Source organism: Girardinichthys multiradiatus, chromosome 4 (assembly GCF_021462225.1).
Source record: "Girardinichthys multiradiatus isolate DD_20200921_A chromosome 4, DD_fGirMul_XY1, whole genome shotgun sequence".
NCBI classification, from domain to species: Eukaryota; Metazoa; Chordata; class Actinopteri; order Cyprinodontiformes; family Goodeidae; genus Girardinichthys; species Girardinichthys multiradiatus.
Window position 1 is genome coordinate 23,191,772 of NC_061797.1, and position 16,561 is coordinate 23,208,332.

The 16,561-nt window shown below is 39.5% G+C and overlaps 1 protein-coding gene across 2 annotated transcripts; it reads left to right on the top strand.

The window, feature by feature from the left end:
* The first annotated feature begins 1,030 nt into the window (after window positions 1-1,030).
* Window positions 1,031-15,590, top strand: dync1li2 (dynein, cytoplasmic 1, light intermediate chain 2). 2 transcript variants are annotated; one of them, XM_047363432.1, is made up of 13 exons: window positions 1,031-1,240; window positions 1,945-2,018; window positions 2,521-2,637; window positions 2,747-2,977; window positions 6,222-6,382; window positions 6,750-6,843; window positions 6,970-7,105; window positions 7,230-7,341; window positions 7,450-7,509; window positions 7,895-7,939; window positions 8,031-8,145; window positions 8,765-8,893; window positions 12,453-15,590. In XM_047363432.1, exons 1-13 carry the CDS (start codon window positions 1,155-1,157, stop codon window positions 12,467-12,469), a joined length of 1,377 nt encoding a protein of 458 aa, XP_047219388.1. In that variant the 5' UTR covers window positions 1,031-1,154; the 3' UTR covers window positions 12,470-15,590. The 2 variants fall into 2 exon arrangements, with proteins under 2 accessions (XP_047219388.1, XP_047219387.1); XM_047363431.1 differs by having other exon boundaries at window positions 1,032-1,240; window positions 12,448-15,590.
* The last annotated feature ends 971 nt before the right edge of the window (window positions 15,591-16,561 follow it).

The window sequence follows — 16,561 nt, forward strand, 5'->3', positions numbered from 1 at the left end:
AACAGACAACTATTGCAGGTCAATTGTCCACTTTATAGCTTAGTGATTCCCAAAGTTGGGGCCAAGATCCACCTGAGTAGTAAACAATAATCCATATGGTTTTAAGATGATATCTAGGAATTAAATTTACCTGTAGGCATATATTTCAATTCAGATGTTATCAGTGTTACTTTACCTGATGTAGACTAGAAGTTGGAAGTCCTAGCAGCTGTTTTCTTGTTGGGTGCCAGAAGGGCACCTTCAGAAAATATTGTAAGAGGTGGACATATGGAAAGAATAATAATCCTCGAGTGGTGCACCAAAACCAAAAGCCACAATTAGAGTTTTATTAGCTATGTTGCACAGGTGGAACATGAAATTTAGTCAAATTTGGAGCTGATTAAAAAAAAAAAAACCTCATCTCATTTCTTATTGCAGTCCCTTGGTAAAATCTGTGGGCAGAGCTGAAAAGCTGTGTGTGTGAGCAAGGCAGCCTCCAAACCTGACTCAGACCACGAGTTTGGTCTGGAGAAACCGACCAAAATTCTATTGACTATAGTTTAAAAGGTAACTTCACCAACTACTAAGGAAATGTAATCTTCTGAGTATGAAAGATTCTCTTAAAAATTATTCTACAGCTTATTAATACGTATAGCAAATAAAAACAGATAAGGCAATTCTAACTGAAGTGAAAAGAGGAAACATTTAGTTTGATTTAGTGTTAGACAGTGTGGGGTAAAAGTTTATGCGTCTTTTTATGTTGTGTATGTAAATGTCTGGTTGCCCTGATTGGTCCCCAAATCAATTTTTGCTTAGGAGCTCACACCACTGGGAACCTTGAGACTATATCCGCCATCAGCTGAAAAATGACATCATTTGTTGGGATGTGGCCAGGAGTTATATTTAAAAGTTTGACCTTACATCTGAACAAACCCCCCCCCCCAAAAAAAAGAACACTGACAAACATGGTTTACATATATATGTATTTTATTTTACTGCAGAAAATATATTTTGCCTAATATATTGTAAACCTTTAGTAGTAGCAGCCGTGCCCTTTTGCCCTCGGCGCGGCGTCGCAGTCAACGGATGTAACGTAGAGTCGGTTGCTTGGATGAAGGCGGTGCTAGCGGTGCCCAAGCAGCAGGGCCTCGCCTTTGTGGGTGTAGAAAGAGAAGATGGCTCCCGTTCTGGAAAAACAGCTCCCGGGTGCAGCCGGACCGGGCGACAATAACAAGGAATACGAAGAAGGACAAACCCTTTGGCAAGTCGTGCTGTCTTTTAACGGCTTTGTGTCAGCGGTGACCGCGGCGGCTGTGCTTTGTCACTGCCGGTTGCTCCCTTTCAAACACCGGCCCGGCTAGCTATGTAGCAGTAACGTTAGCAGCAACTGAACCTGAATGCTAACAGATGAGCTAACGTCAGCTAACCTAACTACCGCTACATTTCACTTCACTAAACAAGCGGAGTTATTTTCTGGTTCTGCGTGTACAGCGAGTGTATTTACACAAGTGCACTTTCATAGGCGTTAATGTGACCAATGACTTTATTTAGAGTGTATTAAGATGGAAGTGCTGAACACTAAAGAGCATTTTTATGAAGGATACAACTGGGTTACAGGACAATGTAAATGTTAGCAAACAAGCCTTAACCGACGATTCCGAAAACCTAAACCGGTTATTAGGTAGCATTGATCACCGGGGATCATGATAAGGTCTTTACATATTTCAGGTCGCTCTGTTTTAATGTGCTGGTCAGGGGTGATAGATGATCATTTCCTGATTTCTGCGCTGTGGTGGACTCGTCTCCGTACTCGCAAAAAGAACAGCTAATTTATCAATAAACTGTAGCGTCTGTGTAGCTGCCACCGTCTTTGTTGCAACTTTTATTTAGAGATTTGGAGCTCTTATTATTGAACATGAATGACATGCAAGCGACTCTATTTATGGCTCGTTATCTGTTTTGTAGGTCCTCCATACTTAGTGAAGTTTCAACCAGGTCGACTTCAAAGTTGCCATCAGGAAAAAATATCCTGGTATTTGGTGAGTATTTATTGTACCTAATCTTTAACCATCATTCTATCCTGGTGTATTTTCTTTATTATTGACAAACCTGAGAAGGGTGCAGAGCAAACACAGTTGAAAACATCTCAGATCCTTAGAATTGAATCACTGCATCAGTCTGCAACATCAGACACAATATGACATAACTAAAACAAATGGCCCTGAGACGTTTTCTTGGGTGGGGTCATCTATGAATAAGCACTCTTTAACTGTGAAGAATGCTGCTTTTTTTTTTTTTTTTTTTAGCAAAGATGAGATGGCTGGGGTACTGTAGCCTCTGCAAGAGAGGTCATGGTTTGCATCAAGATTTCTACTGTGCAGGTCTCCATTTGAGTTCTTAGTCAACAACATAATTATTACTTGGAATTTATGGGACGACCACAGCAAGCCACCAAACGGGGAAAAATACAAATTGCAATTGTACATTTTTGCTCCTCTACTACAGCTACTGATTGTGATGCAACTGTTAAAACCTTTGCAGGTGAGGATGGATCAGGAAAAACGACACTTATGGCCAAACTTCAAGGAGCTGAACACAACAAGAAGGGGAGAGGACTGGAGTATCTTTACTTGAGCGTCCATGATGAAGACCGAGATGGTGAGTTTACATGTTGCAACCTTTCTGTACCCTTTCCATAACAATACAACTCCACAAATCACACCCAAGTTATTGGATTAGTTTTAAAATGTTTGCTTTTTTTATGTAGACCTGACTCGCTGTAATGTGTGGATCTTGGATGGAGACCTGTACCATAAAGGCCTACTAAAGTTCGCTGTCACACCTCAGTCGCTACCTGGCTGCCTGGCTGTGCTTGTTGCGGACATGTCGCGCCCCTGGACCATTATGGAGTCATTGCAGAAGTGGGCCAGTGTGCTCCGTGACCACTTGGACAAGCTAAAGATTCCTCCGGAGGACATGAGAGAGATGGAGCAGAGGAGTAAGGAGTTTGTTTGGCTTATGTAAATTGAATTGGATTGCTAGCGTCTTTCCGCTTTCTGTCCAACAGAAAGGGAACATAAGGATGAATTCAATGTAAATTGTGGAACTGGTTTAAAATCCAAATATGCCCATTTTTTCTAAAGAAAAACTACAGCCTGACGAACTAAAGTATTTTGTTCAGTTTTCTGTGAGAATTAGTTCCCCCTAAATGAAACGACAAGCAGCAGAAAAGGTGCCGGAAGCATCCTAGGGTGGAAGCAACGTGAGTGTTGCGGAAAGAGAGCAAGCCTTCTTGCTGACTGCAAAGAAGCCTGGTAAATGTGCTCCTTGGAAGGCAGATGCTGTATAACATTACACATTGTCATGCCTGATTCTAGGTCATCATCAGAGAGGCCCATGATCCTCAGCTGTGTGTTCCTCACTGGAGGCGAGTTCTGCAAATCAATGAGTGTGATGCCGTCAGATGTTCTCCTGCTAATTTTAGATCTGGTTATCTCTCACTTATGAACTGTTCTTTTGTGTTTGGAAAGATCGTTGCTTTTCAGACTACTTGGTTAAGCCTTCAGGGTTTTGTATAAACATTCCCATTTGTTTTCAAAATTGCTATTGCTGTCAGCTCTAAAAGAATGTCTTACACAGAATGCAAAGTTGTTTCTTCTAATTTCTAGAAGTAAAATTTACTTATTTTATTTCGACTTATTTTATTTTGACTTGTACAAAATGTATTGGATGCTAAATAAGTGACACGACAGTAATCAGGAAGTTGTGCGATAGAAAGGGGAAGCTGTTCTAGGTTGGACCAGACTATACATGGAGCCAAACAAAGAGATACATTTAGAATTGGTTCTCAGCTTTGGAGATGCTTAAAGAATCTCATTCAGTTCAAGCAGTTTTAATCATAATTTGTAATAAGCAGTTACATTCACAGTTAGTGATACAACATTCACGCTTTTCCTGGCTGGTGTCAATTTCAGGCTGTTGGTTCTCAGTTTGACTTATTATTTTTTTAAGCATCATAAGGAAGGAGATACTCTTAGTTTTATTTCATCCTCTGTACTTAGGAGATTTTCAGCTTAGGCCATAATTGTCATGGATAGTGAACAGTGGTGGTTTGCACTGTAGCAGTTTTGAGTATTCCTAATATTGTGGGCAGTTTTTGACCGTTTAAATGCTGCGTTTGGTCGGGCCCTTCCAGTTCGTCTTCTAAAATAAAGCATCATTGTCATGTCAGTAACTCAGTGGTGAGACCAAATCATGCATACAGCCCAGCAGTCTGGAAGAGTGTGTCAGTGGCTTTTGTCCAGGCAGTATTGCACACGTCTTGCATCATGGTTGCCTCCCTTCCAAGAGCAACGTCAAGGAAAGGAGAGGAAGTAAACTGAGTGGTTCTGAATTCAGTCAGTGGGTCGGATATTCTGACTTCTGTGGTGCTGTAACTAAAAGTGGGTTGGGTTTCTCTGGCTTAATGTTGTCAAATTACAGGATCGGCCTCTTGCTGCAGTGCTGTGTGGTAAAATGACAAGCTTTTGCCCAGTTGTGCTGATGATGAGGTTTTGCTGCTTAACAGGAATATTTGTGAATGCACAAACAGCCTGACAGCACAGTTGAGAATGAAGATGAGTGTTATTTAGTTGCCGCTTAGTTGGTTATAAAGAGGTTCTCTTAGCTGAGCTTTAGATAGACTATGGATGCATTTTGGACTCACCTTTGTTTGTTACACAGATAAGTAGGTCTTGATGGGGCAAAGTCTGTCAGGCTGTGTTGCATTCATTTATTTTTAAAGTGACATAAAGTTAAATGAAATAAAGAAATAAAGTTAAGTGAGAAATGATCCCATGATTCCTTCTGCTTCTAAACGTCAGTGGCTCATTTTTTATGATTCGTGTGGTTGGTGTTAAAAAAGCTTGTACTCTCTTGATGCGTAATTGTAAAAGCTTCAGCCTATTTATACACAGTTTGTGGATTCGTGTAATCCTTAACTCCATGAAGAGTTTGCTTTAAGAGTAATTAGAACGCCAGCGCTTGTCCGATCTTCAGAATCCCATGGCTAAAGGTGGAAAGTTGTACAAGCTCGCCTGCTTTTATGGGCTCTTCCCAAACGGCATTCTCAGAGTGCCTGAGGAAGTAAGCCAAAGCTTCCTGCTTATAATCCCCCACTCCCCAGTCTGCCGCAGTAGCTTTGAAAATGTCTGGACAGCTTTTCCAGCTCGACAGGATAGGGATAACTTTAATTTATAATTTTTTTCCCTAATACTCAGTCTATTATGGGCAGTGCCATTAAAAAGTATTTGCTGCCTAACAGATTTCTTTTGTCTTTGCATTTTCGTCATGCAAATATAGGCAAATATAAATAAATCAATATCGCAATATCAATCCTAAATCAATATTTCCCAAATGTCTTGGGGGTCATCAAGACGTTTGTGAGTCAGGCCTTTGTATCTTTGCATTTTTGTTCTTCTCAAATGTTTCAGATCATAAAAAGCCGAGTAAATAAAAAGATGATGATGTCATCTTATGAAGGGAAGCAAGCTATCCAAACTATCTAGGTGAAAAAGTACTCTACGTCAAAAGTAATTCCCCCCGAAAACTAAAACCTGGTTGTCCCACTCTTGGCAGCAACAACTGCAAGGGGTTTTAAGGCATGCATGGCCTGTTTAAGGTCATGCCACAGCATCTCAGTCTGATTTTAGTCCATACTTTGACTAGATCACATTAACACCATCACCCTGCTTTTTTTCCCGTTATTTCTTAGAGCATTTCAGCTCCTTGTCCTGCTGCATATCCCAAGTGTTTTTGTACTTAAGGTCACAAGCTGATTGCTGGACATTCTCCTTCTGAATTTTCTGGTTGAGAGAATTTGTTTAAATCAATCATAGAAGTCATCCAGCTACTAAAGATGCAAAGCAGCCCCAGACAAATGCACTACTACTACCATGATTGTCTGGCTATGTGTTATTGTGTTGTTTTTTGCTCAGCAGTGGTTTCCATCTTGGACATTTTTGGCCATACCTCTCTTTCTTATTATTGAATCATGATCATCGGTGTCACAGATTGTACTCAACTAGGAAAAATCCTCTTTCAAACCCATTTTTCCAGACTTTTTAAGGGCACAAAAGTACAATTTTGTGGTGAGCTTGTTACACTGTATTAAAGAGTGAAGCCAGTGTGTGAAGGTGACAAATTCTACGTGAATTAAATTAGTCTAATTAGTCTCTGCTGATTTCCTTTTTCTTTCCCCATAGTGGTAAAAACCTTTCAAGAGTACACAGAACCAGAGGATGCCACCCCATCCTCCCCACGGCGGGCCCCGACATCAGGGGAAGACGAGGCCGTTGTGCTGCCACTCGGGGACAACACACTCACACACAACTTGGGCATTCCAGTGCTAATAGTTTGCACAAAGGTACCTTCTGCAAAAGAGACATTTTAAAAATAAAGATTCACAGATTATAAAATAATTGATTACATCCTAAACAAACAAAGGTTTATTGGCATAGAAATCAGCAGTCTGTTCATCTCTTTCATGTTGCATTTATCCCATAAGGAAATCTAATGAAATATTTTTTAGAATACTGCAAACAGAGTGATTTGGCAACTGCATTACAGAAATGTTGATTTAGTCCTTTTATTTAACTTAATACACATGAGTGCTGCATGTCTCAGATTTTATTTGTGTATAAAATGGAGAAGTAAGGTTTGATCACAAGTTTTCTTTGCTTCACCTTGTATACCTTATGTAAAACCTTTCATTTCTGTTTAACGTCATTAAGTGTGATGCAGTCAGCGTACTTGAGAAGGAGCATGACTTCAGAGACGAGCACTTTGACTTCATCCAGTCCTGCATCAGACGATTCAGCCTACATTGTATCCTTTTAGTGTTGGTTAAGCATTAATCAACTGGACACAAGCGGGTTTGAGAAAAAGTTGCTTTATATGGGACTTTTTATGACGCCTTTTGTCATCAATACCTTCCCTAACTAATTCATACAGATGGTGCTGGCCTGATCTACACTTCAGTCAAAGAGGAGAAGAACGTGGATCTGCTCTACAAATACATAGTACACAAGCTGTATGACTTCCAGTTCGTCACACCTGCCTTAGTGGTGGAGAAGGATGCAGTATTCATGTAAGTAACGCATGTGCTTGCTTACCTGTTGATCAATGTTGGACAGATGTATGTGTTGCTCTTCTGGACTGTTTAGCCTCTCACATTTTGCCCCCTTTTTCTCCTTTTTTAAAACATTTTTTAGTCCGTCTGGATGGGATAATGAGAAGAAAATTGGAATTTTGCACGAAAACCTCACAACAGTCAGACCAGAAGATCCGTTTGAAGATTTCATCACTAAGCCTCCAGTTCGAAAGGTATGGCAGAACAAACACTACCTGACACAGTATCTGGACAGTGGATATTACAAGATGTCCTGGTAATTATATTATTATAACAGATCTTATAAATTCTGCTGTCTTTAGTTGGTTCATGACAAAGAGATAAATGCAGAGGAAGAACAAGTATTCCTGATGAAGCAGCAGGTAAGCTTCAGCTCATTCTTTGTATTTCAGGATTTCTGTCGGTGTCCTCAGATTATATGGGGTTCTTGACATTTTTTTATTTAAAAACTACAGCTTTTGTTGCCCCTCTGATGACTCTGTGTAGCTTTGGAAATGAATGTTAATCATCTTTCATCATTGTATTTTTTTTGCTTTAAGTAATGTCACCCATGCACCTCTTTTTAAGGACACATAAACCAGGAAGCATGCATGGATAAAAATATATTTTTAAAATTAGTGCCTTCCACATCTTCCTTCTGTAACTTAAAACAGGCTGACTTTTTAAGATAATAAACACATTTAAATTAGTTCAGATGAATCGAAGCAGTTGTTGGAAGCCATTAATTTCTATTTTTTACCCATGCAGTCTTTGTTAGCAAAGCAGCCAGCAACACCAACAAGAGGAGCAACAGTAAGTGTCTGAAAGTCCCACATATGTGTACTGTTCTTTTTTTTTTTATCCCTGACTGAAAAACTAATCTGTCTTGTTGGTGTGTTGTTAGGAGTCTCCTGGAAGGACAGCCTCAGGGTCTCCTAGGCCAGCAGGTCGGGCCGGTCAGCCAAGTGCAACCAGCTCACCAATGGCTTCTGTCAAAAAGCCTGACCCTAACATGAAAGGTTAGAGAGGAGTATTTATCGCCCCATTATTAAGACAATACATTTACTAGGGTTTCTCTGGGGTCTTAAAATGTCATAATGAATCTTTACTTTTATTCATCTTAATTTTAGGGCTTACGGCCTATCAAATACCTCCAGATTTCCCTCATATCTCTTAGATTTTATTCAGCATTGCTTAAATTTGTACATCTGTCTGCTCAAAACAATACCAGCATTATAATAACTTACCGAAGTTACTAAGCATGTACCTGAATAAGTAAGTTTCTAATAATTATTGTAGGTCTTAATTTTACATCACAATGATATAAAACATGTCTTTGAGTCTTGAATTTAACCTTTTTAAAGGTGGAGAAACCCTATTTTAGTCCATTAGCTTGGAAAACAGCAATGAATGTAAATAAAAACGTTAAATAGATTTTAATGAAAATGTAAATTGAGCTAATTTGGAGTGAAAATTAAACATTTGCCCCTATTAAACATTACAGGAAGATATGGATTATCTCAGCCTAACTTCAAATGGGAATATAACATGATTAAATAATTAAATGTGGTGGATGATGAATTTTATCAGGTAAAAATGTGGAGACCTTGTTGTAATGCAGTAATACATCTGTTGCAGCTGGGGCTGCTAATGAAGGAGTTCTGGCCAACTTCTTCAACAGTCTGTTGAGTAAAAAGACTGGATCCCCAGGAAGCCCGGGAACTGGAGCAGTTGGAGCTGGAGTTCAAGGATCTGCCAAGAAAACAGGTATAACCCATCATTCCAGTGGTTTGTTTGTTTGGGTTTTTCTGTCTTTTTTTAAACTTTTTACTCACAGTTCGCAGTTAATGTTGACACAATTAAGGCTTTTCCGTCGAAAGAGGTTCCAGTTCTTAACCTGTTCTGTAAAAGAACCGGTTTGCTTTTCCATCACCCAAGAGCAGAGGCGGGTACTGGAGCCAAAAACTGTACTCAAGTAAGAGTAGCAATACTTGAAAATATTTTTACTCAAATAGAAGTAAAAAGTACTCACCACAATAACATTACTCAAGAGTAAAAGGTATTTGTTAAAGAAGCTACTCAAGTATTGAGTAACTGTCTGATAATAAGATCTGATTTCATCTGTAAATAAAATACTTTAATTAGACACAGAAAAATATAAAATAATTCTCAGTTTCTGGTATTTAAAAGAATAAATAGAAAAATAGGTAAACTATCGTTACAAACGAATACATTCAGGCAGAAAAGACACATATTTCCAAATGTCTTTTTTTTTTTTCAAAGTTTTGTAAAAACAAACTATCTGAAACCAGTATTTACAGTAGTTAATATACAGTACAGACCAAAAGTTTGTACACACCTTCTCATTCAAAGAGTTTTCTTTATTTTCATGACTATGAATATTGTAGCTTCACACTGAAGGCATCAAAACTATGAATTAACACATGTGGAATTATATACTGAACAAAAAGTGTGAAACAACTGAAAATATGTCTTATATTCTAGGTTCTTCAAAGTAGCCACCTTTTGCTTTGATTACTGCTCCGCACACTCTTGGCATTCTATTGATGAGCTTCAAGAGGTAGTCACCTGAAATGGTTTTCCAACAGTCTTGAAGGAGTTCCCAGAGATGCTTAGCACTTGTTGGCCCTTTTGCCTTCACTCTGCGGTCCAGCTCAACCCAAACCATCGCGATTGGGTTCAGGTCCGGTGACTGTGGAGGCCAGGTCATCTGGCGCAGCACCCCATCACTCTCCTTCTTGGTCAAATAGCCCTTACACAGCCTGGAGGTGTGTTTGGGGTCATTGTCCTGTTGAAAAATAAATGATGGTCCAACTAAATGCAAACCGGATGGAATAGCATGCCGCTGCAAGATGCTGTGGTAGCCATGCTGGTTCAGTATGCCTTCAATTTTGAATAAATTCCCAACAGCGTCACCACCAAAGCTCCCCCACACCATCACACCTCCTCCTCCATGCTTCACGGTGGGAACCAGGCATGTAGAGTCCATCCGTTCACCTCTTCTGCGCCGCACAAAGACACGGTGGTTGGAACCAAAGATCTCAAACTTGGACTCATCAGACCAAAGCACAGATTTCCACTGGTCTAATGTTCATTCCTTGTGTTCTTTAGCCCAAACAGGTCTCTTCTGCTTGTTGCCTGTCCTCAGCAGTGGTTTCCTAGCAGCTATTTTACCATGAAGGCCTGATTCACACAGTCTCCTCTTAACAGTTGTTCTAGAGATGTATCTGCTGCTAGAACTCTGTGTGGCATTGACCTGTTCTCTAATCTGAGCTGCTGTTAACCTGCGATTTCTGAGGTTGGTGACTCGGATGAACTTATCGTCCGCAGCAGAGGTGACTCTTGGTCTTCCTTTCCTGGGGCGGTCCTCATGTGAGCCAGTTTCTTTGTAGCGCTTGATGGTTTTTGCGACTGCACTTGGGGACACTTTCAAAGTATTTCCAATTGTTCGGACTGACTGACCTTAATTTCTTAAAGTAATGATGGCCACTCGTTTTTCTTTACTTAGCTGCTTTTTTCTTGCCATAATACAAATTCTAACAGTCTATTCAGTAGGACTATCAGCTGTGTACTGTATCCACCTCCTGCACAACACAACTGATGGTCCCAACCCCGTTTATAAGGCTTGAAATCCCACTTATTAAACCTGACAGGGCACACCTGTGAAGTGAAAACCATTTCAGGTGACTACCTCTTGAAGCTCATCAACAGAATGCCAAGAGTGTGTGGAGCAGTAATCAAAGCAAAACGTGGCTACTTTCAAGAACCTAGAATATAAGACATATTTTCAGTTGTTTCACACTTTTTTGTTCAGTATATAATTCCACATGTGTTAATTCATAGTTTTGATGCCTTCAGTGTGAAGCTACAATATTCATAGTCATGAAAATAAAGAAAACTTCGAATGGGAAGGTGTGTCCAAACTTTTGGTCTGTACTGTATATGTGTTAGAACTGTGTAATTATACTGTTTACTGTATGTTCACTTGACCACTCAAGTACGAATAGCGTTACTTCAAAATATTACTCGTGTAAAGGTCAAAGGTGTGGTGCAGTAAATCTATTCAGAAGTACATTTTCTTTTTAAAAAGTTACTCCAGTAAATGTAACTAGTTACTTCCCACCTATGCATCATTAGAAACATCTCATTCATTTATTGTTTGATCCACCCCCTTCTTTGTTCAGATTTTTCTTTTTTGAGAGGAATGGAGCGCATGGAAACAATATTATTTATCCAAGTACTCCTGCCCAGTTCTACCTCCTGACGAAAGTGGTTATGTGGTCTGATCCAGCTCTGGGGCTAGAGTCAGGATTTTGTCTCAGTGGAAACACAAAGAATTGGTGTTTAGTAAGCACTAGGACCAATTAAGCTTTGTTACAGTTTGGTGGAAAGGGCCCCAATAACTACTTAAATGGTATGACCTCCTACATTGTTGGGTATAGTTACAGCTTTGGGATATCATCACACAAGGGCTCAATCTGTTGAGCTTCTGCTGCCCCCAAAGAACTCTTTGTTTTTGTTTTTAGTAATGAAAAGGGGAAAAGTGTGGTTTTATTGGCAACGTATGACAGTACCTTCACATTAACAAGTTGTGAGTTAAACGCCACATGCTGTCGATCACAATTATATAAAAAGCACTGAATGCTTTTAGAAGTTAAATCGGAATAAGCAAATCTGGTTCTTTGAAGCTGTGGGCCATTCTGCCATCCGAGGCTTTATGTCTCCAACCTGAGTTAAATCAGGAGAAAAGGAAGGGTGACTCAACTCCTGACTGCAGAAGAAACAGGCTTGTATTCACTGAAAATATCAATCACTGGTGTGTGCATGAAAACTAATAACTCGCAACTCCTGTTCAACTAATCTTTTTCTGTTTTTTTTTTTTTTTTTGAGCCACTTAAACTCATGAAGTTTGTGTATTTTCAGTCCTGGTCTACTGAATATTTTTTCCTTATTTTGTAAGGTGTTTCAAACATAACATAGTCAAACATTGTGAATGCTGGGAAAGTCATTGCACAACTCTTCTCTCTGCCTCAGACCTCTTGCATACGTTTTGCTCTAGTCCTGAGCACCGTTAACATCTGAGAGCAAGCTGAAAGAAGAGTGAATGAGTACATGTTATGTTTTCTACGTTTTGCATGGGTCCTAAATGGAAATCACCAGCATTGGACCGCATCCCCATCTAACCCTACATCATTATCTGGCTTGATGTAGAAAACTTCTGCTTTCTTTATTTCTATGAAAACACAGAAGCTACAGGAGATTACTTTTGGGCTTTGTCTTTCTTTATGTCTTTTCCCAAGGGCAGAAGCCGGGTTTGACTGACGTCCAAGCCGAGTTGGACAGGATGACTCGCAAACAAGACCCCGTGGTTTCAGCTAACAACATATCGCCAACAGAGAACGAAGCGTGAAGGCAACAAAAACGGCTGCGTCGTCCACTGCATTAATATTCTGGAAAAATATATGTACATGTGAGCATAAAAAAAAAAATTGACCAAATTCCCAGCGCCTGTATCAGTCAGCACACACTGTCACAGTTTCACCAAATGAGCTTCAGATGCGATCAGACGGTGAGATGGGATGAGAGAAAACACTGATGGCTCTCTTAATGAGATGAGGAGGTGCAGAGGGCTTGGCTTTATTTCTGTCTTCTCTTCAACTGTAAATGCTATTTTGTGAGGGATGTCAGTTAATGAAAATGTGTGCACACTCCCTGGCAGTCAGCCCGATGCGCTGGGCTGCAGGCCCCCCGGTTTCTGGGGTAAAACTCTGTCCTTCCGGGTTCTGAAGAGTGAAAACATAATCGGCCTTGTGGCCCCCTGGTTCAGCTTATCTCATGGGAGGAATTTGGTTTGCAATTGGAAAGGAATTTAAATGTTAAGAAAAGTAAGAAAAACTTGCAAATATATGTAAAAAAAAAAAATGTTGGATATGATACTGATGTATTTATACAAATTTCCTCCATTTTTATTTTCTGCACCATTTCTTGGTTTAGGAAAACATTTACCTGTATCACATAACATGTTAAAAAGTCACTGACATCATGACACTAATATGACATGTCCACACAGCTGATATCATATCATCTGCCCTGCTCACCTCGAAGGATTTTGTGATATAAAAGCATACACACAATATTCAGGTTAACTTAATTTTGTACAAAAAATGCGTTTCTGTCCAAATAGTGAAAATAGCTCCTTTGACTAAATGAAAGTGGATAAGATTTCTGACAGGCTTAGAGGTTGCAGCAGAGTTGCTTCTTTAGCTAAAGGTTTGTATATTTAGGGAGGGGGTTGGGCAGCATCTTTCCTACTATAACTCCTAAGTGCCTCGCACAGTTAGTCGTTTGTGTCGTAGTAGAGGTGCTTGTCTACACTAGAGGAAATGCACTGTAGCACCACTGGTTCTAACGCTTCTGTTCTTTTTTTTTTTTTTTTTGTCCCCCAAATAATTTATTTTTGTTTTTGTTTTTTGGGCGTTTTTTTTGTGAGTGTACAAAAACCTCTGTTCTGTTTATTTTTCAGAAATAAGCTTTCTGTGGCCTCTTTAATAACGTTTAATAGAGTAAATGCCTTCAAGTGTACTGGCTGCTTATATCAAGAAGGAAAACGGTGAGAGCGACCATGGCTGAAACCGTGATTCGCAGCCAACATACATTCAGTTCTATGCTGTGCTTTGAACAAAACAAAGATATCCTATCCTTCAGTGATGGACAGCACTTTTCCTCCTCTGGTTTCACGTTTTCTTCACGCTGTACTCTGCATGTCAGTTAAAAACATTCCCGTTTTCTACGTGAGGTCGGAGAAACAAACACATCCCTGTAGGAAACCTGTTTGTCCAGTTGGGTCTTTTTGTTGCTTTAGTCCCCATTTAAAGTGACAAGCTTTTGCCTTCAATGTACAGCTAACAGTTTGTCGCACTACTTTGTGTGTCCTTAAGGGGTGGCTTGATTTTTCTTCTGTCATTAATGTTTTGATATTTGACTCGCAGCAGGTATTCTGTACCATATCATAAAATCTGTAAGTTTTCTAGTTTGTTACCATAATCCAAATGAATTTAGCACCAACTCCTTATGCAAGGCCCTGCTTAATCCTATGGATAATATCCAGTGTGGAGTGGCTTTTACAGAATTACAGTCTGGGGAAAGCAGCTGTTTGCTACTAAAGTGAGGCGAAGGGGATGAATGAACTGGTGGGAACTGGAACTTGTAACCAAAGATGAATATCAGTCACTACTTTCTGCATTTGTATGTCTTCCATTAGATTAACCAGTGGCCTTTTTCTGCTACTCTTGCATGAAGCTTTTGCATTCCACACATCAGACCTGCCTTTAAACCATTAACACTCTGGAAAGTGTTGGGAAAAGTGTTTTGGGGGGAAAAAAGGGGCTCTCCAGTATTTTGTTGCTGTAGATTTATAAAAAAACAAATCTCTGTAAGCCACCTAAAGAAAAAACGTTTGGCCAACAGGGTTTAACTTTTTATTTACGTAATTCCGAACTGTAAGGGAAAATCAAAATTATTACTTTGGTCAGCAGTCTGCTTTTTGCATTACCTGAATCATCATGATTAACTACTTTATTTTTACTTTGCTAAAGATGAAGCTCTTAAGGTTTGTTTTTTGTCTATAGTTGGACTGGATGAAGCACAATTTATGATCAACCAGAAGCAGCTGTCACATGGTAAATAAGCACTTCTCTCAAGATATTTATAGAAGTTTCCCATCTCTTTTTATTTATTTTTTTATCTAAAGATTAGAGTAAATCCCCCTTTTAGAAAAACGGGTAAAGAAGTAGGTAGTTGTTAAATGGGATACCTTGAACTTGATGAAAAGTACATTTTCTGGTTTTTGCTCATGACTTCCCCCTTGTGTTTACTTTTAGTTGAGCATGTTTTTCCCCCAAGTAAGGGTTTTGCCTTTCTGAGTTTTCAGTTTTAAACGGATGCCTCTACCCTGACTGAACACCCTGATTTGTTTTGATGATACACGGCCACGCCGGCATAATTTAGGCATTTATCTGAGTGGACTGAAATGCTCTCATGCTGCTTGGTGTCAAAGTCGCACCTATTCTTTGTTGGAAATTACTTGTCGCTTCGACCATTTCAAAGAAAATTAAGAGAAATTCACTTTTGTACTCCGATGTGAGCGGAAATCAGCTGCCTCGTCACATCCTAACTGAATGGCCTTCAACCACTATTGACTGTCTACATCTATGCGAGACTATAAGCTTCTGCTTCCAGTCCTTTTATATTCAAGATATCAATACATTTTTAAGCACATGGCTGGCTCTTTTGTGTCCTGGAATAATTCAGAAGGTTGATTGTATATTGTCTTTAACACAATTCTGTAGCCTCCAAGCTGCCATGTGGAACGTAGCTTCTTATGCTGACAAAGATAAGGAAAATGTTTATCAAACCCCTGGCTTCAATAAAACCAAGAATCCAATGTTCTCGTCTGTTTTCTTTTCTTATATAAATGTACGTGTCCAGTCAAATCTTAGCACATATTTTTACTGAGTTAAAGATTTTCGGTAAAAACTCTAAACAAAATTTCACCCTAGAGGAGAGATGGGTTTATTTTTTTATTTTTTGTGAAGGGGCAGTAAATACACAAAGAAAGACTCATATACAGTCATATTCCTTTTATGATGTTTTACATGTATGCTTATGAAATTTGGAACATTTCTTGTGCCAAACCCTTAGGATTATGATGCGGCAGCCAGATAGCTCCTCATCCAGTTTGTCGCTCCGATTCTGAGTAAGTTGAAGAAAACAGGTCTGGGAACAATTAACAAAGAGTGGGTGTGGCAGTGGTGCTCCATCTTAATATAACTCACTTGTTCAGGGGAGAGCCAAAGGAAAGCATACAGGTCCTTCTCAAAATATTAGCATATTGTGATAAAGTTCATTATTTTCCATGATGTCATGATGAAAATGTAACATTCATATATTTTAGATTCATTGCACACTAACTGAAATATTTCAGGTCTTTTATTGCCTTAATACGGATGATTTTGGCATACAGCTCATGAAAATCCAAAATTCCTATCTCACAGAATTAGCATATCATTAAAAGGGTCTCTAAACGAGCTATGAACCTAATCATCTGAATCAACGAGTTAACTCTAAACACCTGCAAAAGATTCATGAGGCCTTTAAAACTCCCAGCCTGGTTCATCACTCAAAACCCCAATCATGGGTAAGACTGCCGACCTGACTGCTGTCCAGAAGGCCACTATTGACACCCTCAAGCAAGAGGGTAAGACACAGAAATAAATTTCTGAATGAATAGGCTGTTCCCAGAGTGCTGTATCAAGGCACCTCAGTGGGAAGTCTGTGGGAAGGAAAAAGTGTGGCAGAAAACGCTGCACAACGAGAAGAGGTGACCGGACCCTGAGGAAGATTGTGGAGAAGGGC

What these genes read in the sequence shown, in the direction of transcription:
- dync1li2 (XM_047363431.1), top strand. Translation starts at nt 1,155, where the DNA reads ATGGCTCCCGTTCTGGAAAAACAGCTCCCGGGTGCAGCCGGACCGGGC. An exon ending in CTAAGCCTCCAGTTCGAAAG is followed by an intron (nt 7,342 to 7,449) that starts GTATGGCAGAAC and finishes TGCTGTCTTTAG; the next exon opens with TTGGTTCATGACAAAGAGAT. An exon ending in TATTCCTGATGAAGCAGCAG is followed by an intron (nt 7,510 to 7,894) that starts GTAAGCTTCAGC and finishes TTACCCATGCAG; the next exon opens with TCTTTGTTAGCAAAGCAGCC.